This window comes from Macaca nemestrina, chromosome 17, assembly GCF_043159975.1.
Source record: "Macaca nemestrina isolate mMacNem1 chromosome 17, mMacNem.hap1, whole genome shotgun sequence".
NCBI lineage: Eukaryota > Metazoa > Chordata > Mammalia > Primates > Cercopithecidae > Macaca > Macaca nemestrina.
The window spans coordinates 66,191,840-66,214,935 of record NC_092141.1 but is presented as its reverse complement, the minus strand read 5'-3'; the positions used below and the strand labels follow the sequence as shown (position 1 = coordinate 66,214,935).

The following is a 23,096-nucleotide window of genomic DNA, read 5'->3' as shown; positions in this document are numbered from 1 at the left end:
ATAACAAAAGACTGTCTTTCACCTTTATCACTCTGGAGCTGTTCTGGAGCTGTTTCAGAAACCAAGGACGAAAGGTCAAATATTGTAACAAAACATACTCTTATTGCTCTAGTCCCTTAGGAAATTACATGGGTTATAAGAGTTGTAAGCCAGGAACACATCGCGCCCAGCATGGGGAGAGACGGAGAGGCAGTCTCCAAGGATCTGGGGGAAGACTTCGGCATGGCTCATTCCCCATTCCCAAAACGCCCATGTCTCAAAGCTTCCTCTTACGCATCCAGGCTGAGGCTCCTTGGGAAGGTTTGGAGCTGGAGAAGCTGAATGACTCATGCCTAAGGGGCCAGTGCCATTCAGATTTATGACTTCCTTAAGAACAAAGATTATATTTTATTCACCTCAATATCCCACATCTGATGCTCCATAAATGGGTTTTGAATTGAATTGCTCCCCTCACATCACCTATCCAGGCCACCTCCTGACGTTTCCCCAGCACTCTTCAGCCTCCCTGCCCATTCCTTCCCCCACTCCATAACTTCACCTCTAAACTGTCACTTCCATCTGCTTCTCGGTCTATGATATCAAAGATGTCTTCATGAATTTTCTCACCCTGTATAGAGACATGGAAAGGGAGGGTCAGGCCAAAGGTTCCAGAGCACATCTTTTCTCAGTACAGCACTGTCTACCCTGGAATACTGTTGCCACCCTGAAGCAAAGCCTAGGCTGTAGCCCTCAACCCAGAAGTGCTACTATTGCAAATGATTTGCACAAAATTTGCATAAACCTCTCCCTGGCTGTCCCTCTTGTTTGGGGAATCCTTTTGTCTCTTATTTTCTGGCAGTCTGGTCAAATTCCTAGTAGCTTGAGCCTCCCTTGCCTCTGGATGGGACTATCAAAGGTCTCTGGAATAGTCGCCTGGACACCTGGGAGAATCCACTGGCCCAGTTGTTGCCAGCTCCTCCTCCATGCTCCGACAGGTAGATGTTCTCTGGGTTGTAGAGCTTGGCATAGGGGGAGTTGAGGATGGAGTGGATCACCCGGGGCTCCAGGTCCAGCAGCACGGCCCGGGGGATGTAGTGCTCATCGTCTGCCTGTCAAGGGGAGTCCAGGAGGGGGCCCAATCAGCTAGGGTGGCCCAAGTCCTAAGTCCTCCCAACTCTGGCTCCCTCCAGCCCTCCCTCCTCAAGCCAGCCGCCTGGCCCCACTGCCCAGCAGGGTTCCCAGTACCAGGCCACTCCCTTCCCTTCTGGCCCCTCGGGCCATTGCCGCCCTTGGCCAAGTCGCTGGGGGCACCTGGTAGAAAAAGACGTCCTTGCGGTCAGTGCCTTCGGTGGCGAACTCCTCCACGATGCCCTCGGGGCTGATACCATGCTCAGCGCACAGCTGTTTCCAGAACTCGAACCCAACTGGGGGAGGGGGGAGATGCCCGGGTCTGCTGGAGCCTTAAGGCCTGAGGAGCCCAGTTTTAGTCTCAGAGGCCGACACGATCAGAGGGTGGACCCAAGATGCCTGGGTCTGGTGGCTGCCCCAGTCCCGGGCTGGGAGCGCAGCTCTCGGTCTGGGTTATCCAGAGCAGCAGGCTAGGGGGTTCATGGAAGGGGAAGGGGGACTGGTGGAAGCCAGGCACTTGGGTGGGACCCAAAGGGGCAGAACCAGAGACCGGTGGGGGCGGCGCTCGCTTGCTCACTCTGGTTGCCGCACTGGCCCAGCTGCAGGGTGATGATCTCCCGGGGCATCGCTCTTCAGACGTGGGCGCCCCAGCCCCGGCCTGGCGAGAGTCACGGCTGAGACGAATGCCTGGCAGCCAGGCGCGCAGGACGTGGGGAGCGCGCGCTCTCTTCGCCTCTTGACGCGGATGCTCGGTCTGCGCGTGTGCAGCGCAGGCCTCTCCTCGGCCGGTGGGCCGTGGAGCCCAACCTGGGCATCATTTTCCCCCTCAGCAGTCGCAGCTGGAATTCGGCACAAGCGCACAGTCAGGCCACGCCTGCTCCTGCCCACCGCTCCGCGCCTGCGCAGTGAGACTTGTTAGGGGTGGCAGGGTCGGAACATGGATGTGTGGGGGAGGGGAGGGGAGAGAAGGGAAGGGGAGGGGAGACGCGGGAAGGGGAAGGGAGGGGAGGGTAGGGGCGAAGCGACCAGGTGGACGTGCTTGTCCACGTGTAAGGAGTCACCTACCTATATTGGTAGGTGAGGACTCTGCCAGCTTCGCTAGGTCCAAGGGCTAGAAGCCAGCTTTTCTTCGTTTAAATTTCTATGTTTCAATGGTATTACAATACATACACATGTATGTTACCTTTTCATTTTTTATTTTTTAGAAGTGTCTCGCTCTGTCGCCCAGGCTGGAGTGCAGTGGTACGATCATAGCTCACTGTAGCCTCGAACTTCTGGCTTAAGTGATCCTCCCACTTCAGCCTCCCGAGTAGCTGGGACTACAGGCGTGTGCTACCACGCCCAGGTAATTTTTAAATTTTTAAAATGTATTTTTATAAAGATGAGGATCTCACCGTGTTGCCCAGGATGGTCTTGAACTCCTGACCTCAATCAATCCTCCTACCTCGGCCTCCCAAAATGCTGGAATTACAGGCATGAGCCACCACTCCTGGCCAAAATTTACCACTGTAACCATTTGTAATTACTGCATACAGTTCTGTGGCATCAAGTACACTCACATTGCTCTGTAACCATCACCACCATTCTTTTCTAGAACTTTCTCATCTTCCCAAACTGAAACTCTATAGCAATTAAACAGTAACTTCCCCTTGACTACTCTAGGCACCTGATATGAGTAGAATTATACAGTATTTGTCTTTTTGGGTCTGGCTGCTTTCACTTAATATCTTCAAGATCCTTCCATTTTGTAGCATGTGTCAGAATTTCCTTCCTTTTTACAACTGAATAATATTACGTTGTATAGATGTACCACATTTTGCATAACCATTCATCCCTCCATGGACATTTGCGTTGCTTCCACCCTTTGGCTGTTGTGAATGTTGCTGCTTTGAATGTGAGTGTACAGATATCTGTTCGAGTCTCTGCTTTCAATTATTTTGGATATACACCCACAGATAGAATTGCTGGATCCTATGGTAATTCTGTTTAATGTTCTGAGGAATCGCCATATGATTTTCTATGGTAGCTGCAGCGATTTTATATTCCCACCAGCGATGCACAAGGGTTCAATTATATAGGAGGCTATTGGTTTGCACTGAGCTCCTGTGCTAGGCCCAACAGACCAAACCAAAATGGAGTCACTCATGCTAAACTTCCATGTCACTAAGCAACACTAAGTTGTTTATCAAACCTTCAGAGGAATCAGGAGAGAGAAGGAACAGCCAAAACCCCAAACAGGCCAGTTTTAGCCGGCATGATACGGAAGTCCTTTCTGCTTTAACCTTTACAAGAAAAGTAACTTTGAAATGACCAATCTACTTTTTTTTCTTCTGTTTCTATTTTTCTCTGCCCTTTTTCATCCATAAAACTAACCTGTGCTTGACTCATCTGAATACTCATTCTATTTATTTTATGGAATGAAATGTAGCCTGATTCTAGAATCACAAACACTGTCAATGCCACTTAAGGTCTTTTTTTTTTTGAGACAAAGTCTCACTCTGTTGCCCAGGTTGGAGTGCAGTGGCACGATCTCGGCTTACTACAACCTCTGCCTCTCTCAGGTTCAAGCAATTCTCCTGGCTCAGCCTCACTAGTAGCTGAGATTACAGGGGTACACCACCACATCTGGCCAATTTTTTTGTATTTTTGGTAGAGACAGGGGTTTCATCATGTTGCCCAGACTGGTCTTGAACCCCTGAGCTCAGGTAATGTACCTGCCTCAGCCTCCCAAAGTGCTGGGATTATAGGCGTGAGCCACCATGCTCAGCCAAGTTAAAATTTTTTTTTTTTTTTTTTTTTTTTTTTGAGACAGAGTTTCGCTCTTGTTGCCCAGGCTGGAGTGCAATGGCGTGATCTCGACTCACCGCAGGCTCCACCTCCCGGGTTCAAGCCATTCTTCTGCCTCAGCCTCCCAAGTAGCTGGGATTACAGGCATGTGCCATCACGCCCAGCTAATTTTGTATTTTTAGTAGAGATGGGGTTTCTCCATGTTGGTCGACCTCAGGTGATCTGCCTGTCTTGGTCTCCCAAAGTGCTAGGATTACAGGCGTGAGCCACCATGCCCAGCCTTTTTTTTTTTTTTTTTTTTTGAGATGTAGTCTCACTCTGTAGCCCAGGCTGGAGTGCAATGGCTTGATCTCAGCTCAGTGCAACCTCTGCCTCCTGGGTTCAAGCAATTCTTCTGCTTCAGCCTCCCAAGTACCTGGGATTATAGGCACGCTTCACCATACTCTGCTAATTTTTGTATTTTTAGTAGAGACGGGGTTTCACCATATTGGCCAGGCTGGTCTCAAACTCCTGACCTTGTGATCTGCCCACCTTGGCCTTCCAAAATGTTGGGATTACAGGCGTGAGCCACTGCACCCGGCCTCTGAGACTTTTTATGCAGCCTTGACATCCTGGGCTCAAGCGATCTTTCCATCTCAGCCTCCTGAGTAGCTGGGGCCACAGGCACCGGCCACCATGCCAGCTATTTTTTTTTTTTTTTTTTTTTTTTTGGAGACAGAGACTCTTTCTGTTGCCCAGGCTGGAGTGCAGTGGCATGATTTTGGCTCACTGCAACCTCCGCCTTCCATGTTCAAGTGATTATCTCGCCTCAGCCTCTCGAGTAACTGGGATTACAGGCATGAGCCAACACACCCGGCTAATTTTTGTATTTTTAATAGAGATGGGGTTTCACCATGTTGGCCTGGCTGGTCTTGAACTCCTGACCTCAGGTGATCCACCTGCCTTAGCCTCCCATAGTGCTGGGATTACAGGTGTGAACCACCACACCCGGCCTTTACAGTGACTTTTCTACATTCCACCAGGCTGGCTGTTCCCTCAGGAATAACCTCCTGTGTGTCTGAATCGTATATACCCATCTGTGACTAGAATAGTGAACTGTGAGTCCTACATCACCCAAACATGCTCTTTCACTCTGCATACTGCCCCTAAATTAGTCACTCTCAGAATCCATTTTAGTAAATCTTCCTCAGGAAGCTGATAATACTGATCTACGAACTGGAACAATTCCTCCACACTCTACTCTCTGGTTTCAATAGTTACTTGGTTCCTTCACACGGACTACCTTCTTGGTAACCACAGGTCTCAGAAGTACTTTCTGTTGTCCCTGCATAATTTTCTTCTTTGTGGGTGACTCTGAGGCTAGTGGCCTGAGCTCAGCCAGACTCACATCTGTGCTTGGTCCAGCCTCAATTCCTAACCCAGCACCCTCTTTTACTTTCATTTTAGCCATTATAGATAACAATAATCAAGGGACTGAATATTTCACATTTTTCTTACTAGTTTGTATTTTCTTATGCATTCAATGAACCAATTCCTGGGGAGTTGGATCCATCTCTAAATTCCACTGGTATCATTCTTACTAAAGATCATTCTTTAGTAACTGATCTCAGCAGAGTTGTGGCTTCACACCATGGTGACCACATGGTCACCCAGGAATCGAAGACCTCTTCCCCCACCCTTTTATCATTTTTCTTCCCAAACCACTTGTTTATATGAGTCAGGGTCATTCTGCAAATCCCACTTCACTGACACCAATTTTTTTTTTTTTTTTTTTTGAGACGGAGTCTCGCTCTGTCGCCCAGGCTGGAGTGCGGTGGCCGGATCTCAGCTCACTGCAAGTTCCGCCTCCCGGGTTCACGCCATTCTCCTGCCTCAGCCTCCCGAGTAACTGGGACTACAGGCGCCCGCCACCTCGCCCGACTAGTTTTTTGTATTTTTTTTTAGTAGAGACGGGGTTTCACCGTGTTAGCCAGGATGGTCTCGATCTCCTGACCTCGTGATCCACCCGTCTCGGCCTCCCAAAGTGCTGGGATTACAGGCGTGAGCCACCGCGCCCGGCCGACACCAATTGTTTAGAGAAAACTCTCTAACCATTTCCTCTACTCCCACACCACAGCAATCATCCACACAGAAGATTTCTGTGACCATACACATGGGGCTTTTTTCCCCACCCAGCACTGGACACCAGCTGGGTGTCCTTTAATTCAGTTCCAACACCATCTACCCAGAGATAGTGTCAGATCTCATAGGTTGAGGGCTTAGTCCCCAAGACTTCCTCCCTGCCCGGTACCAATCCCAAGTCTGGGCCTCCAGAACTTCGGACCAGCAGGCTTCAAGCTGGGGTTCTCATGACCCCCTCTTTGGGTCCAATTAATTTGTGGGAGCAGCTCACAGAACTTGGGAAAACACTGACAATTACTGGTTTATTAGAAACCATATGCAGGCCTGGTGTAGTGGCTCATGCCTATAATCCCAGCTCTTTGCGAGGCCGAGGCAAGTGGATCGTTTGAGGTTAGGACTTCGAAACCAGCCTGGGCAACATGGTGAAACCATCTCTACTTAAAAAAAAAAAATTAGCCAGGCATTTTTGATGGTTGCCTGTAATCCCAGCTACAAGGAAGGCTAAGGCAATGAGACTCGCTTGAACCTTGGAGGCGGAGGTTGCAGTGAGCCGAGATGGCCCACCACTGCACTCCAGCCTGGGTGAAAGACCAAGACTCCGTCCAAAAAAAAAAAAAAAAAAAAAAGCCCGTAGATTGCAAAGGATACAGATGAAGAGACACGGAAGGTGAGGTTTGAGGGCAGGGCTGTGGAGCTTCCATGCCCTCTGTGGGCACTCCACCCTCCAGGAACCTCCAGGTGTTCAGGCATCTGGAAGCTTCACTAAACCCTGTCCTCTAGGGTTTTCATGGAAGCTTTATGGGAGGATCTTAAGGCCCACAGGCAGAAAGGCCCAGGAATGTTAGAGTGAAAGGAGGGCAGGAGGTGGTCAGACACTGCCCCTGAGGGCTAACACACCCAATATTATAACAAAAGACTAACAAGGACAATGGGAGTCCTGAGCTGTGGATGAAAACCAATATGTATCATAACACCACACCATCTTTTAAAAAAAAAAATAGAGACAGAGGTCTTGCTGTGTTGCCCAGGCTCATCTCGGACTCCTGGGCTCCCTGGGCACAGTGGCATAACCAGTAATCCCAGCACTTTGGGAGGCCGAGGCGGGAGAATCATTTAAGGCCAGGAGTTTGAGACCTGCCTGGGCAATATAGTGAGGCCTCATCTCTGTAAAAAAAAAAAAATTTTTTTTTTTTTTTTTTTTTTTGAGACAGAGTCTCGCCCTGTACCCCAGGCTGGAGTGCAGTGGCCCAGTCTCAGCTCACTGCAAGCTCCACCTCCTGGTTTCACCCATTCTCCTGCCTCAGCCTCCCAAGTAGCTGGGACTACAGGCGCCCGACATCACGCCTGGCTAATTTTTTGTATTTTTAGTACAGGTGGGGTTTCACTGTGTTAGTCATGATGGTCTTGATGTCCTGACCTCGCGATCCGCCCACCTTGGCCTCCCAAAGTGCTGGAATTACAGGCATGAGCCACCTCGCCGGGCCAAAAAAAAATTTTTTTTTTAATTAGCCAAGTGTGGTGCCGGTGCCTGTAGCCCCACCCAGCTCCTTGGGAGGCGGAGGTTGCAGTGAGCAGAGATCCCGCTGCCACTGCACTCCAGCCTGGGCAAGAGCAAGAGGCCTTGTCTCAAGAAAACAAAAACAAAAACTCCTGGGCTCAAGCGATCCTCCCTCCTCAGCCTCCCAAAGTGCTGGGGTTACAGGCGGGAGTCACTGTGCCCGGTCCATACTGTCGTTTTCTTTATGTTTTGCACGTTTTGTACTTTGTTAGAGAAAACATCCCCTATCCCCGTGTCATACAGTTATCTTTACGTTTTCTTCCCAAAGCTCTATAGTAGCGTTGCTTGTTCCCTGTAGGGCTCTAGTTCATCTGGAATTTATTTGGAGGCCTGCAGTCAGATAGGATCTACTTTATCTTTTCCATATGGATGGCCAATTGTCTCCAAACCAATTACTGAAGAGGTGGTGCAGCCTCCCCCACCCCCTGGGGCGTTCCAAGTCTGCGCTGGGAAGACCGTTGCGTCGGTCTGTCCGTCTGTCCTCGCCTGGCGGGCTTTCTCTGGGAACCGCTGCAGAGGCGCTGGGGAAAGCACCACAGCCAAGAGTCATGCTCAGACGAGAGATTTTGTTTTCTCCATTCTCTCTCTCTCTCTCTCCCTCTTTTAAAAAAAAAAAAAAAAAAACTCGGCCGCTTTCCAGTCCCCAGAATCCTCTGGGCTTCTTGAGAAGTCTCTGGCTCGCCCCACGCCCGCCCTCTACCCGGCCTCGGCTCAGTTTCCCTCCCCGCACCCCGCCGGGCCTCCCAGCTTCCTCCAGCTCCGGCCAGGAGGATCTCCAGAGTCCCCCAAGAGGACCCAGTAATCTCGTCCTTTCAGGGAAGGGGGTTCATTGCTCCCTCTGAAGTTGAAGGGCGGGGTCGGAGCTTCTTCGTTAGCCTTGAGGCTCCCTTCCCCCGACAAAACCACTCCTTAGGGGCTGGCTGGCTTCAGAGGCTTCTCCCAGTCGGCCCAGGTGAAGCGCATGGCTTCAAGAGATGAGAATAAACTGGCCCCCGGCCACGTGAGTCTGGTAGGGCTTTAACGTAGTAAGCTAAAGCCGGGCGCGGTGGCGCCATCTGTAGTCCCAGGTACTTGGGAGGCCCAGGATTGGTTGAGCAGAGGAGTTTGAGCCCAGTCTGGGCAACATAGCGAGACCCCCATCTCTAAAAATAATAATTAGCCGGGTGTGGTGGCTCACGCCTATAATCCGAGCACTTTGGGAGGCCGAGGCGGGCGGATCACTTGAGGTTGAGAGTTCGAGACCAGGCTGGCCAATATAGTGAAATGCCGTCTCTACTAAAAATACAAAAATGATCTGAGTGGTGGCACATGCCTATAGTTACAGCTACTTGGGAGGCTGAGTCAGGAGAATCGCTTGAACCTGGGAGGCAGAGGTTGCAGTGAGCCGAGATCTCGCCACTGCACTCCAGCCTCAGCGACAGAGTAAGACTCTCAAAAAAAACAAAATAGGCCAGGTGCGGTGGCTGACGCCTGTAATTCCAGCACTTTGGGACGCCGAGGCAAATGGATCACCTGAGGTCATGAGTTTGAGACCAGCCTGGCCAATGTGATGAAACCCCATCTCTACTAAAAATACAAAAATTAGCCAGATATGGTGATGGTCGCCTGTAATCCCAGCTACTTGACAGGATGAGACAGGAGAATCGCTTGAACCCGGGAGGCAGAGGTTGCAGTGAGCCAAGACCGTGCCATTGCAGTCCAGCCTGGGCAACAAGAGTGAAACTCCGTCTCAAAAAATAAAGTAATTAATTAAATAAAATAATAATAACAATGATAATTAGTTCATACACTCGGGAAACCAGGAAATTAAATTTTTTTCTTTTCTTGTGATTCATAACAGTGCCTTACTCAAACATACAGTCTCCCAGAAGTTGAAGGATGAGTTTAAGTCTCCCAAAAGTTGGAAAACTTTCTTCAAATCCCAGGTTGTAGGCAAGCAGGTTAGAAAATGTGAATTTGGCCGAGTGCGGTGGCTCACGCCTGTAATCCCAGCACTCTGGGAGGCCGAGGCAAGTGGATCACCTGAGGTTGGGAGTTCAAGACCAGCCTGACCAACATGGAGAAACCCCATCTGTACTAAAAATACAGAAAATTAGCTGGGCATGGTGGCACATGCCTGTAATCCCAGCTACTTGGGAGGCTGAGGAAGGAGAAGTGCTTGAACCTGGGAGGCGAAGGTTGCGGTGAGCTGAGAGATCGTGACATTACGCTCTAGCCTGGGCAACAAGAGTGAAACTCCATCTCAAATTTAAAAAAAAAAAAAAAATGGAAAATGTGAATCTGAGTTGGAGGAGTTGCACGGCACAGTTGCTCTCAGAAGCCATCTCTAACACACAGGAGGTGCCTCTCTTCCTACTCTTATAGAAATAGGTTGGAAATTGAAATGTACTCACAGATCTGACCGTAGGTCTCCCAGTCATTAGCAGGGTATGCTTTCCATTTCTCCTGAGAACTGACCAGTTGATGTGTGTTACATGCGATGATGCATGAGCACCTAGCACAGTGACTGACTCATAGTAAGCACTTAACAAATATTAACCACTATTATTATTATCACTAGATGCAATCAGAACTGAGGTATAGCTTGGCTGCTGCTGCAGGCGAAAGTTTATTTATTTTTTTATTTATTTATTTATTTTATTTTATTTTATTTTTTTTTGAGACGGAGTCTCGCTGTGTCGCCCAGGCTGGAGTGCAGTGGCCGGATCTCAGCTCACTGCAAGCTCTGCCTCCCGGGTTTTTACGCCATTCTCCTGCCTCAGCCTCCCGAGTAGCCGGGACTACAGGCGCCCGCCACCTCGCCTGGCTAGTTTTTTGTATTTTTTAGTAGAGACAGGGTTTCACCGTGTTAGCCAGGATGGTCTCGAACTCCTGACCTCGTGATCCGCCCGTCTCGGCCTCCCAAAGTGCTGGGATTATAGGCTTGAGCCACCGCGCCCGGCCGAAAGTTTATTTTTTTAATTTTAATTTTATTTTTTTGAGACAAGATCTTGCTCTGTCATCTAGGCTGGAGTACACTGGCAAAATCATGGCTGACTGCAGTCTCGACCTCCTGAGTCCTGGGCTCAATTGATCCTCCCACCTCAACCTCATGAGAACCTGGGACTACAGACACATACCACCACATTGGCTAATTTTTATGTGTTTGTTTGTTTTTGAGACAGAGTCTCACTCTGTCGCCCAGGCTGGAGTGCAGTGGCACGATCTCAGCTTACTGCAACGCCCCCATCTGGGGTTCAAGCAATTTTCCCACCTCAGCCTCTCAAATAGCTGGAATTACAGGCAGCAGCCCCCATGCCCGGCTAATTTGTATTTTTAGTAGAGACAAAGTTTCACCATGTTGGCCAGGCTGGTCTCAATCTCCTGACCTCAGGTGATCCTCCTGCCTTGGCCTCCCAAAGTGCTGGGATTACAGGCATGAGCCACTTCACCTGGCCATTTTTTTTTTTTTTTTTTTTCTGTAGAGACAGGAGTTGCCCAGGCTGGTCTTGAACACCCAAGTACTTATGATCCCACAGATTCAGTTTAAGATCAAACTTTCATGAGGTTGAGCTTCTGCTCAGATTCATGGTCCTTCTCATAGGTTTCACATTCAGGGCCTCAAGGTCATTTACCCATGGCTTGATTGTTGAATGTTGACTTTAATTTGCTTGGCTCCAAGTTCTCTGGTCCAGGTTGTGATAATGCAGTGGGATGTGCTGTTCCTTAGTCTGAGGCCTTGGTCTGCCTCTGATAATAAATGTAGCATTTGTAAACTAACAAGTTTGTTAAATGTCCAGAGCCTTTCTTGGACATCCCGGGTGGAATAAATCATGTTTTGGAATGCACTTTCATTTCTGACCTTTCCTGAATGCCCAGCCTCCAGTATGTCAGGAGCACAGGTTATCTTGTCGAGGTGAGGAGGCAGAGGTATGAGGTGGGCAAATGAGGCTGTGGCAGGGACTGGGAAGAAGAGCAGCTAATTAGAGCTGCTTTTAGTCATGAGACTGGAATCTTATGACCCCAGGGAGTTTAACTTTCGAAATAAAGAAAAGGGGGCCAGGCGCGGTGGCTCACGTCTGTAATCCCAGCACTTTGGGAGGCCGAGGCGGACAGATTGCCTGAGGTAAGGAGTTCGAGACCAGTCTGGCCAACATGGTGAAACCCCTTTATATTTTTATTTAAAAATAAAAAAATAAAAAATAGCCAGACATGGTGGCATCCGCCTGTAATCCCAGCTACTCAGGAGGCTGAGGCAGGGGAATTGTTTGAACCAAGGAGGTGGAGGTTGTAGTGAGCCAAGATCGTGCCACTGCACTCCAGCCCGGGCACAGAGCAAGACTCTGTCTCAAAAACAAAACAAAATAAAACAAAACAAGAAAAGGAAAAATTAAAACAATGAAGGCAAAGAGCCGACGCTCTTTGTGTGAAGGGAGTTGTACTAAATTCATATTTTAGTTGTGAAATAGAACAAAATGGGCTGTTTCTGTATTGTTTTCTCAAGGAATAGGAAAAAGAAAATAAGCCTAAAAGTAATCCTGTTTGTTGATCATTTGATTATTCTTTTTTTTATTATGCATCTGTACTATGCTGGCACACTGGTATTTTTTTCTTGATAGATTTTTTTTTTTTTTTTTTGAGACGGAGTCTTGCTGTCACAGGCTGGAGTGCAGTGGTGTGATCTCGGCTCACTGCAAGCTCCACCCCCTGGGTTCATGCCATTCTCCTGCCTCAGCCTCCCGAGTAGCTGGGACTACAGGCGCCCACCAGCACGCCCGGCTAATTTTTTGTATTTTTAGTAGAGATGGGGTTTCACCATGTTAGCCAGGATGGTCTCCATCTCCTGACCTCATGATCCACCTGCCTCGGCCTCCCAAAGTTTTGGGATTACAGGCGTGAGCCACCGCGCCTGGCCCCTTTTCTTGATAGATTTATTTGCCATATCTTTTTTTTTTCTTTCCAACTCTTATTCTAGGTTCAGTGGGTACATGTGCAAGTTTGCACACTTGTTTTGTTTTGTTTTGTTTTGAGACGGAGTCTCACTCTGTCGCCCAGGCTGGAGTGCAGTGGCCGGATCTCAGCTCACTGCAAGCTCTGCCTCCCAGGTTCACGCCATTCTCCTGCCTCAGCCTCCCGAGTAGCTGGGATTACAGGCACCCGCCACCTCGCCCGGCTAGTTTTTTGTATTTTTTAGTAGAGATGGGGTTTCACCGTGTTAGCCAGGATGGTCTCGATCTCCTGACCTCGTGATCCGCCCCTCTCGGCCTCCCAAAGTGCTGGGATTACAGGCCTGAGCCACCGTGCCCGGCTGTTTTGTTTTGTTTTGTTTTGTTTGGAGACGGAGTTTTGCTCTTGTTGCCCAGGCTGGAGTGCAATGGTGCAATCTCGGTTCACTGCAACCTCTGCCTTCCGGGTTCAAGCGATTCTCCTGCCTCGGCCTCCAGAGTAGCTGAGACTACAGGCATGCGCCACCATGCCCAGTTAATTTTGTATCTCTGGTAGAGACAGCGTTTCTCCATGTTGGCCAGGCTGGTCTCAAACTCCCGACCTCAGGTGATCCACCTGCCTCGGCCTCCTAAAGTGCTGGGATTATAGGTGTGAGCCACCACGCCTGGCCTTGCATACTGTTTTAAGCTCGGAAAATAGAGATAGCAAACCAAAGTCATATGGTTTTGTGAAGGAGATAAACATACCAAAAAGTCAGCACCTAGTGTAGAATAGGGAACTCCTCATCTTCATCTTCCTCTTCTACCTTTTTCCGGGCGACTTTAGCAGGACCCTTTGTGCCATCAGACTTTCCTTTCGACTTGTAGACAGCAACATCCTTCTCATACTTTTCCTTCAGCTTTGCCGCCTGAGTGATATAAGGCTGCTTTTCACTGTCATTTAAGTTCTTCCACATCTCACCCAGCTTTTTTGCCACGTCTCCAATAGAGATGCTGGGGTTTGTGGATTTGATGTTGGGGCAGAATTCTGAACAGAACAGGAAGAATCCAGATGGTGGCCTTTTGGGAGCATTAGGATCCTTCTTCTTCTTGCCTCCCTTAGCTGGTCCATAATCCTTCATTTCCCGATCATAGCGCACTTTATCCGCCTTTGCCTGTTCATCGAATTTAGATTTCTCTTTCTCGGACATTGTCTTCCACCTCTCAGAGCACTTCTTGGAAAATTCTGCAAAATTGACAGGGACCTTTGGGTTTTTCTTCTTATGTTCTTCTCTTCACGTCTACACAAAGAAGGCATAATCAGACATCTTGCCCTTTGGTTTCTTGGGGTCACCTTTAGCCATCCTGACTGTATTGTTCACTAGTCTTGTTCTTCAAATATTACAGCCAATCATGCCACACTTGCCTGTGATCTCTCCAAACATAAAACCACATTCACACCTCAATGGCCACCAAATCATTCAGCACTTAACTGTGAGCGGTTTGAAGCTACCAGTTTGAGCACTAGTGACTTATTTTTTTCCCCCAGGCTTTGGATAGCTCTAGGGATCTCAACAGGGGTGGAGGAACCAGCTCACCTTTGGCATAGTAACAAAATGTGGCCAATTGAGGTTTCGCATAAATCACAGCAGCATTGTTCACTAGTGCCAGAGTCATCTCTGTGGGGTTACAAATTAGGCTGTGGTTCTGGGTTGGCTTTTTTTTTTTTTTTTTTTTTGAGACGGAGTCTCGCTGTGTCCCCCAGGCTGGAGTGCAGTGGCGCGATCTCGGCTCACTGCAAGCTCTGCCTCCCGGGTTCACGCCATTCTCCTGCCTCAGCCTTCCGAGTAGCTGGGACTACAGGGGCCCGCCACCACGCCCAGCTAATTTTTTGTATTTTTAGTAGAGACGGGGTTTCACCGTGTTAGCCAGGATGGTCTCGATCTCCTGACCTTGTGATGTGGCTGCCTCGGCCTCCCAAAGTGCTGGGATTACAGGCGTGAGCCACCGCGCCTAGCCAAAAAGATTGGTTTTATAGACAGAAAAGGACTGAGGAAAGCAGAAACAGAGAACAAAAAGTGGATTGGTTGTTTCAAAGTGATTTCCTTACAGGATTAAAACAGAGGGGACATCATTATCACGGCAACGGGTAAACTGAGCCCTTTGGATTGGTTGCTGTGAATCTCGTGGTGTTTTTTTTTTTTTAATTATTTAATTAAAAAATTTTTTTGAGACAGAGTCTTACTCTACCACCCAGGCTGGCATGCTATGGCATGATCTTGGCTCACTGCAACCTCCACTTCCCAGGTTCAAGCGATTCTCCTGCCTCAGCCTCCCGAGAAGCTGGGATTACCGGAACACACCACCATGCCAAGGTAATTTTTGTATTTTTAGTAGAGACCGGGTTTTACCATGTTGGCCAGGCTGGTCTCAAACTCCTGACCTCAAGTAATGCTCCTGCCTTGGCCTCCCAAAATGCTGGGATTACAGGTATGAGCCACTATGCCTGGCCATTTTTTTTTTTCTTTGAGATGGAGTGTCACTCTTGTTGCCCAAGCTGGCACAGTGCAGTGGTGCGATCTCGGCTCACTACAACCTCTGCCTCCCGGGTTCAAGTGATTCTCCTGCCTCAGCCTCCCAAGTAGCTAGGATTACAGGCATGTGCCACCACACCCAGCCTAAAGTACCTTGTTCTGTCTCCATATGACTCTGTTTCCCTGCAGCCTCAGATGCCAACTCATTTCTTCTTTGGAGCTTTCTGCCGCCTAGGCTCTTGCAGTATTCTTCTCTATGGCTGTGCCTTTAGCTGCAAAAAAAAAAAAAAAAAAAAAAGACTCCAAGTCAAATAGCTTAAATCATAGGAAAAATATATCTCACATTTGAAGAGCTTCAGGGCTGATTAATTTGAAGGCTCAGCAGTGTCATCAGGGACTTGGGTACTTTCCACCTTTTTTTTTTTTTGAGACAGGGTCTCACTCTATAACCCAGGCTGGAGTACAGTGGCATGATTTTGGCCCACCACAACCTCGACCTCTGGACTCAAATGATCCTCCTGCCTCAGCCTCCCAAAGTGCTGGGACTACAGGCATGCGCCACCATGCCCAGCTAATTTTTTTGGGTTTTTTTGGTAGAGACAGGGTTTCACCATGTCACCCAGGCTAGTCTTGAACTTCTCGGATCAAGCAATCTGCCTGCCTTGGCCTCCCAAAGTGCTGGGATTACATGCATGAGCTGCTGCTCCCAGCTACCATCCACCGTTCTGGTCTACCACCCTGAAGACGATGGCTTGTCGTAAAGGTGCTCTCTGCACTGTTCAAGGATGACTGTAGCAGTGTGTGATGGTTAATTGGGTGTACTACTTGACTGGGCTAAGGGATGCCCAGATAACTGGTAAAACATTATTTCTGGCTGTGTCTGTGAGGATGTTTCTGGAAGGGATTTTCATTTGAGCTGATGAACTGAGTGAAGCAGATGACTCTCCTAGTATGGGTAGGCATCACTCAATCCATTAAAGGCCTGAATAGAACAAAAGGATGGAGCAAGGGTGAACTCACTCTCTCTGCTTGCGCTGAGATACCCATTTCCTCCTACCCTCAGACTTGGGCTTCCGGACTCAGAGTGGGACCCACATCATTGGCCCTCGGCTGATTACCCGGCGTTTGGACTCAGACAGAATTACACACTGGCTTTCCAGGTTCTCCAGCTCGCAGAGAGCATATCATGGGGCTTCCTGGCCTCCATAACCACATAAGCCAATTCCTATAAATCTCCTCATATATAAATATCTATCTGTATATCTATATCTAGAACCTACTGGTTCTGTTTCTCTGGAAAACCCTAATACAAGTCATTCCAATGCTATATCCCAACATGAAAATATGCAGCTAGCGAGTGTGTCTCTTCCCGTATGTCTCTTTATTTTTAAGCAATGAGGAGACCTTCCCCAGAAGCCCCCAGAAGTCTTTCCTCACATCTCACTGGCCTGAATTGCATCTTATGTCCCTTCCTAAATCAGTCCCTGGCAGGGAAATTGTGATAACAAGATTGGCTTGGATTAATCAGGACTCATTGCTGAACCACTTGGAGGAAGGGTGGAATGCAAAACGAAATCAAGGTTTTGTCCCAAATGAAGGGGTAGGCAATGAAACCATACTGACACACGCCAGGTTTCCTTCTGCTTTTTTTGCTTGCTCCTTCATTTTTCTTTGCCATTCACTATCAGGTTCTAGTCTAGTCCTCTTCCAATCTAGGATGTTCCCACACCACATATTCTCCCTGTAAGACCCTATTCATGCTCTTAAATACAATTTACAGGAGGCCATTGCTTTAGACTAGCTTCCTGTCCTAGGCCCTAGCAATTCAGACCAAACCAGAATAGAGTCACTCATGCTAGATGTTACATAATCAAACTGAGCTCTGAAACATGCCTATGGAAAAAAAAAGAAGAAAAGAAAAGCCGGGTGTGGTGGCTCTCGCCTGTAATCCCAGCACATTGGGAAGCTGAAGCGGGTGGATCACTTGAGATCAGGGGTTCGAGACCAGCCTAACCAACATTGAGAAACCCCTGTCTCTACTAAAAATACAAAATTAGCCAGTCATGGTGGCGCATGCCTGTAGTCCCAGTTACTCAGGAGGCTGAGGCAGGAGAATCACTTGAACCCGGGAAGCAGATGTTGCAGTGAGCTGAAATCGCTCCATTGCACTCCAGGCTGGGCAACAGGAGCAAAACTCTGTCTCAAAAGAAAGAAAAGAAAAAGGTACTTTAAATTCAAGGGCCCAGGCACGGTGGCTCATGCCTGTAATCCCAGCATTTTGAGAGGCCTAAGTGGATGGACTATTTAAGGTCAGGAGTTTGAGACCAGCCTGGCCAACATGGTGAAACCCCATCTCTACTAAAAACATAAAAATTAGTCAGGCGTGGTAGTGTGCACCTGTAATCCCAGCTACTTAGGAGGCTGAGGGAGGAGAATCGCTTGAGGCTGGGAGGCAGAGGTTGCAGTGAGCTGAGTGAATGGCACTTGCACTCCAGACTGGGCAACAGAGTGAGACTCTGTCTCAAAAAAAAAAAAAAAAATTCATGGGACCATGTGAAACTTTGGAGAGACTAGTGGCCCTGGGCCATGGAGTAAAAACTAGATTGCAAAAGGTTACTTATTCTTTCTGTATTTTTGAATTTTTAATTTAATTTTGCTAATCTCTGTATCATTCCAATTTTAGTATATATGCTGCTGAAACAATCACTGTTTATCCTTATACACAGTTGGCACAAATGGATGTTTGAGAAATCATAAAATTGAGATGTGTGGAAGATAAAGACGTGGTCAGTAAGTATACCTTTTTTTTTTTTTTTTTTAAAGAGGGTTCAGGGTCTCGCTCTGTCGCCCAGGCTGGAGTATAGTGGTGTAATCACCATGCACTGGAGCTGCAACCTCTCAGGCTTGAGCAATCCTCCCACCTCAGCCTACCAAATAGCTGGTTCTGTAGGCACATGCTGCCATGCTCAGCTAGTGAAAAAAAGTTTTTTTGATGCAGATATTGCAAAATATTGCTTATAATTATCAATTTTTTTTTTTTTTTTTTTTTTGAGACGGAGTCTGGCTCTGTCGCCCAGGCTGGAGTGCAGTGGCCGGATCTCAGCTCACTGCAAGCTCCGCCTCCCAGGTTTACGCCATTCTCCTGCCTCAGCCTCCCGAGTAGCTGGGACTACAGGTGCCCGCCACGTCGCCCGGCTACTTTTTTGTATTTTTTTTTAGTAGAGATGGGGTTTCACTGTTAGCCAGGATGGTCTCGATCTCCTGACCTTGTGATCCGCCCATCTCGGCCTCCCAAAGTGCTGGGATTACAGGCTTGAGCCACCGCGCCCAGCCAATTATCAATATTTTAAAAAGACAGAAATTGCTGGGTGTGATGGCTCACACCTGTAATCCCAGCACTTTGGGAGGCCGAGGTGAGAGGATCACTTGAGCCCAGGAGTTTGAGACCAGCTTGGGCAACATACAGACCCCCTCTCTCTACAAAAAAATAAAAATAAAAAAAATTAGCCGGGCGTGGTGGCACATGCCTATAGTTCCAACATTTTGCGAGGCTAAGGCAGGCGGATTGCTTGAGCCCAGGAGTCTGAAGTTACAGTGAGCTATGATCATGCCATTGCACTCTAACCTGAGCAACAGAGTGAGACCTTGTCTCTAAAAAAATAAATAAATAAAAATAAAAAAATTTAAATACAGAAGTTATTAGGCCCACTTCAAGATCTCATTATTGAATGCATTAATAAAGGGCACAAAATAAAAGAAAATATATAACTATGTCAAAAATTATTCATGCAACTTAAAAATATTGTAACAACATATTGTATGTAATTGGTTCCTGTGGTAATTCTATGTGTATCATTTTATGTATTCAAAAAACATCGACCGGGCACAGTGGTCCATGCCTGTAATCCCAGCACTTTGGAAGGCTGAGGCAGGCAGATCATCTGAGGTCAGGAGTTCGAGACCAGCCTTGCCAACATGGTATTTTTGTACTAAAAATACAAAAAATTTAGCTGGGCATGATGGCGGGCACTTGTAATCCCAGCTACTTGGGAGGCAGAGGCAGGAGGATTGCTTGAACCGGGAAGGTGGAGGTTGCAGTGAACCTAGATCGCACCACTGCACTCCAGCCTGGGTGACAGAGAGAGACTCCGCCTCAAAAAACAAAAAACAAAATAAAAAAACCCTCACCAGACTGCGGAGGGAATCCACAGTTTAAAAAGGTTAGGAACCCTTACTCCAAGAGAAAAGAGAGAAAGGGAGACTAGTAGTGTCGGCACTTAGAAGAAAAGAGGCTAACATGTTAAAATACTGAAAGGGCAGAGAGGGGATTTTGAGAGCCAAGGTCCCTGAGGAGGCTGAACTGCTGGGATGCAGGGCTCAGGTGGAGGGATTAACTACAGGAAGGAAACCTTTCCTACAATAAAAGAGAGGAAAGGATAAGAGTGGATAAAAATAAATGTTTTAGTGGGGTGGGAGTTGGGGGCAGGATGTTGAGGGGGCTTCTGCCTGATGGCTTCTATTTTCACCTACAAGTAGGAGTGAAGTTATCTGTCGAGAGTGACAATGAGAAGGGAGGAGGATAAAGGTAGGAAACAGAAAGGGCTGACAAGGACAGCTCAGAAGAACTCCCAGCCCAGGAGTGGAGGAGGTGGGGCGGCCAGAGACCACCAGGTTGTCATGGCAACCATCTGCTTGGGTGTGCACTGGCTCCATCAGTGCTCAGCTGCCAAGTGTGGGATAAGAGGGCAGAAAGTCAGCTGGAGCCAGGGCTGGGGTTCTCCCAGAAGGATGAGGTGAGGATCAGGGGAATGGAGGAGGGATGGATCAGCATATCCAGGCTGCAGGAAGAAGAATGTGAAGCTAGAATGGGGCTGAAAGCTGAGGAGGGTGAATCAGTGCAGGGAAGAAGAATGAGACCAAGGGAATGAGAAACTGGAGATGCAGGAAGTGATGAACCATGAATGAACCACTGAAGTTTTTTTCGTTTGTTTGTTTGTTTGTTTGTTTGTTTTTTAAGAAGGAATCTTGCTCTGTTGCCCCAGCTGGAGTGCAATGGCATGATCTCAGCTCACTACAACCTCCGCCTCTTGGGTTTTAGCGATTCTCCTGTCTCAGCGTCCAGAGTAGCTGGGACTACAGGCACGCGCCATCACGCCTGGCTAATTTTTGTATTTTAGTAGAGACGGGGTTTCACCATGTTGGCCAGGCTGGTCTCGAATTCCTGACCTCAAGTGATCCATCTGCTTTGGCCTCCCAAAGTGCTAGGATTACAGCCACCACACCTGGCTAGAGCCAGTGAAGTTTAAGGTTAAGGAATAGCTCATGGATGGCAAGTGCTGGGCTCTGGCCATTGTGTGGGCAACTGAAATAGAGAAGAGGTAAAGGGTGTTGGTAAAGGGGAACTGCCAGTCTGGCCAAGACCATCCAGATGGACATATTAGGTTGATGCAAAAGTAACTGTGCTTTTTGCCATTAAGGTAATGGCGGCCAGGCACGGCAGCTCATGTCTGTATTCCTAGCACTTTGGGAGGCCGAGGTGGGCAGATCACCTCAGGTCAGGGGTTTGAAACCAGCCCGGCCAGCAAACATGGTGAAACCCGTCTCTACTTAAAAATACAAAAATTAGCCAGTTGTGGCAGTGGGCACCTGTACTTCCAGCTACTCAGGAGGCTTAGGCAGGAGAATCACCTGAACCTGGGAGGAAGAGGTTACAGTGAGCCAAGATAGAGCCATAGCACTCTAGCCTGGGCGGCAGAGTGAGACTCCATCTCAAAAAATAAATAAATAAAAAATAAAAAAATAGGCCAGGTGTGGTGGCTCACACCTGTAATTCCAGCACTTTGGGAGGCCGAGGCAAGTGGATCACAAGGTCAGGCATTGGAGACCAGCCTGGCCAACATAGTGAAACCCCATCTCTACTAAAAATACAAAAAATTAGACAGACCGTGGTGGCAGGCGCCTGTAATCCCAGCTACTTGGGAGGCTGAGGTGGGAGAATTGCTTGAACCTAGGAGGCAAGGGTTGCAGTGAACTGAGATCGCGCCACTGCACCATAGCCCAGGCAACAGTGCAAGACTCTGTCTCAAAAAATAAATAAAATAAAATAAAAGTAATGGCAAAAACTGCAACTACTTTTGCACCAACCTAATAAAAGTCACCTGAAATGAGAGTGAGGCCCAATGTGGAGAGGAAGGTCTTCTGGGAATATGGAGGAGTGATTTGGAAGTAGTTAGATCATTGGAACAATAGTAGATAGAGGCTAGGTGCAGTGGCTCAAGCCTGTAATCCCAGCACTTTGGGAGGCCAAGGCAGGAGGATCACTTGAAGTCAGGGGTTCGAGACCAACCTAGCCAACATAGTGAAATCCTGTTTCTATTAAAAATACAAAAATCAGGCAGATGTGGTGGTATGCATCTGTAATCCCAGCTACTTGGGAGACTGAGGCAGGAGAATCGCTTGAACCTGGGAGGTGGAGGTTGCAGGGAGCCGAGATTATGCCACCGCACTCCAGCCTGGCAACAGAGCGAGACTCCGTCTCAAAAAGGAAGAAAGTTAAAAGAAAACAAAAAACAAAGAAAACTCTAACCTTTATAAAAGAGGCTACAGCCTAGGTAACACAATGAGACCCCCATCTCTTAAAAAAAACTAAAAATTAGATGAACATGGTGTTGTGTGCTTGTACTTCTAGCTACTCCAAAGGCTGAGGTGGGAGGATTGCTTGAGCCCAGGAATTTGAGGCTGCAGTGAACTATGATCATACCATTGCACTCCAGCCTGGGTGACAGAAAAAAAAAAAAAGTATAGTTGTTTCCAGCCCAGGAAGGTGTTCCCCTCCCATATCCCACCCCAACCAGAAGGTATTTGCAAACCCACAGAGGTCTGTGGTTTTATCACAATGCCGTAGGTGGGTGATATTGGCATTTGGTATCTAGAGATTAGAGAGGCTAAACACTCTGTGATGCACAGGAGAGCCCCACACACTGATGAATTGTCCTACGCAAAATGCCAGTCATGCATCTCATACATTTTATGGATAAGCAGACTGAGGCTTACAGAGCTGAGGTATGTGCCTAATTTGGGAGCTTCTGTAGCATTGAAATTATATATATTTAAGAGATAGGGTCACTGCAGTGAGATGAGATCATCCCACCACACTGCAGCCTGGGCAACAGAGCGAGACCTTGTCTTGGGCACGGTGGCTCACACCTCTAATCCCAGGCCAAAGTGGGAGGATTGCTTGAGGCCAGGAGGTCGAGGCTGCAGTCTTTGCACCACTGCACACCAGCCTAGGTGACAAAGCAAGACTGTTTCAGAGAGAGAGAGAGAGAGACAGAGACAGAGACAGAGAGAGACAGAGAGAGAAAGAGAGAGACAGAGAGAGAGAGAGAAAGAGAGAGAGACTCGCTCTGTTGCCCAGGCTGGCCTCCAATTCCTGGACTCATGCAATCTTCCTGCCTCAGTCTTCCAAGTAGTTAGGACTACAAATGTGTGCTACCATGCACGGCTTAAGATTTTGTGTCTAGCTGGGCGCGGTGGCTCAGGCCTGTAATCCCAGCACTTTGGGAGGCCGAGACCAGCGGATCACGAGGTCAGGAGATCGAGACCATGCTGGCTAAGACGGTGAAACCCCGTCTCTACTAAAAAAATACAAAAATTAGCCGGGCGCAGTGGTGGGCGCCTGTAGTCCCAGCTACACAGGAGGCTGAGGCAGGAGAATGGCGTGAACCCGGGAGGCAGAGCTTGCAGTGAGTGGACGTCGCCACTGCACTCCAGCCTGGGCGGCAGAACGAGACTCCGTCTCAAAAAAAAAAAAAAAAAAAAAAAAGATTTTGTGTCTATATCTGATGTCCCTGTGGCACTGTTGAGCAGTAAGTCTCACCCTTTCGCCCTAGTTACCGCCCAGTGATTGGTCTGTGTTTGCCAATGAGATGTAAGCAGAAGTGGTGGAGCAGGGCTCCTGGGTAAACTTTCTCAAAAGGGCAAGTGAACCATTGACTCTGCTCCTTCCTTCCTTCCTTCCTTCCTTCCTTCCTTCCTTCCTTCCTTCCTTCCTTCCTTCCTTCCTTCCTTCCTTCTTCCTTCCTT

At 48.2% G+C, this 23,096-nt stretch overlaps 1 protein-coding gene, 1 long non-coding RNA gene and 1 pseudogene across 3 annotated transcripts in view; 1 reads left to right on the top strand and 2 right to left on the bottom strand.

Moving 5' to 3' along the window:
• The window catches only part of LOC105472109 (tubulin gamma-2 chain), a 7,302-nt gene extending 5,348 nt beyond the window's left edge, over nucleotides 1-1,954 (bottom strand). The window contains exons 1-5 of one of the 2 annotated variants that reach the window (XM_011725081.3): nucleotides 1,685-1,954; nucleotides 1,291-1,403; nucleotides 921-1,088; nucleotides 539-607; nucleotides 23-49 (exon numbers count right to left, since the gene is read on the bottom strand). In XM_011725081.3, coding sequence (XP_011723383.1) covers nucleotides 23-49; nucleotides 539-607; nucleotides 921-1,088; nucleotides 1,291-1,403; nucleotides 1,685-1,733 — 426 coding nt within the window. In that variant the 5' untranslated portion in view covers nucleotides 1,734-1,954. The remainder of the gene's footprint in view (nucleotides 1-22; nucleotides 50-538; nucleotides 608-920; nucleotides 1,089-1,290; nucleotides 1,404-1,684) is intronic. The other variant, XM_011725082.3, reaches the window with a different exon arrangement.
• LOC112424970 (uncharacterized) lies at nucleotides 1,925-23,096 on the top strand. The gene is made up of 3 exons (XR_011615849.1): nucleotides 1,925-2,012; nucleotides 2,313-2,452; nucleotides 17,738-23,096. It is a non-coding gene; the product is annotated as an uncharacterized lncRNA (long non-coding RNA).
• LOC105472110 (high mobility group protein B3 pseudogene) lies at nucleotides 13,260-13,841 on the bottom strand (annotated as a pseudogene).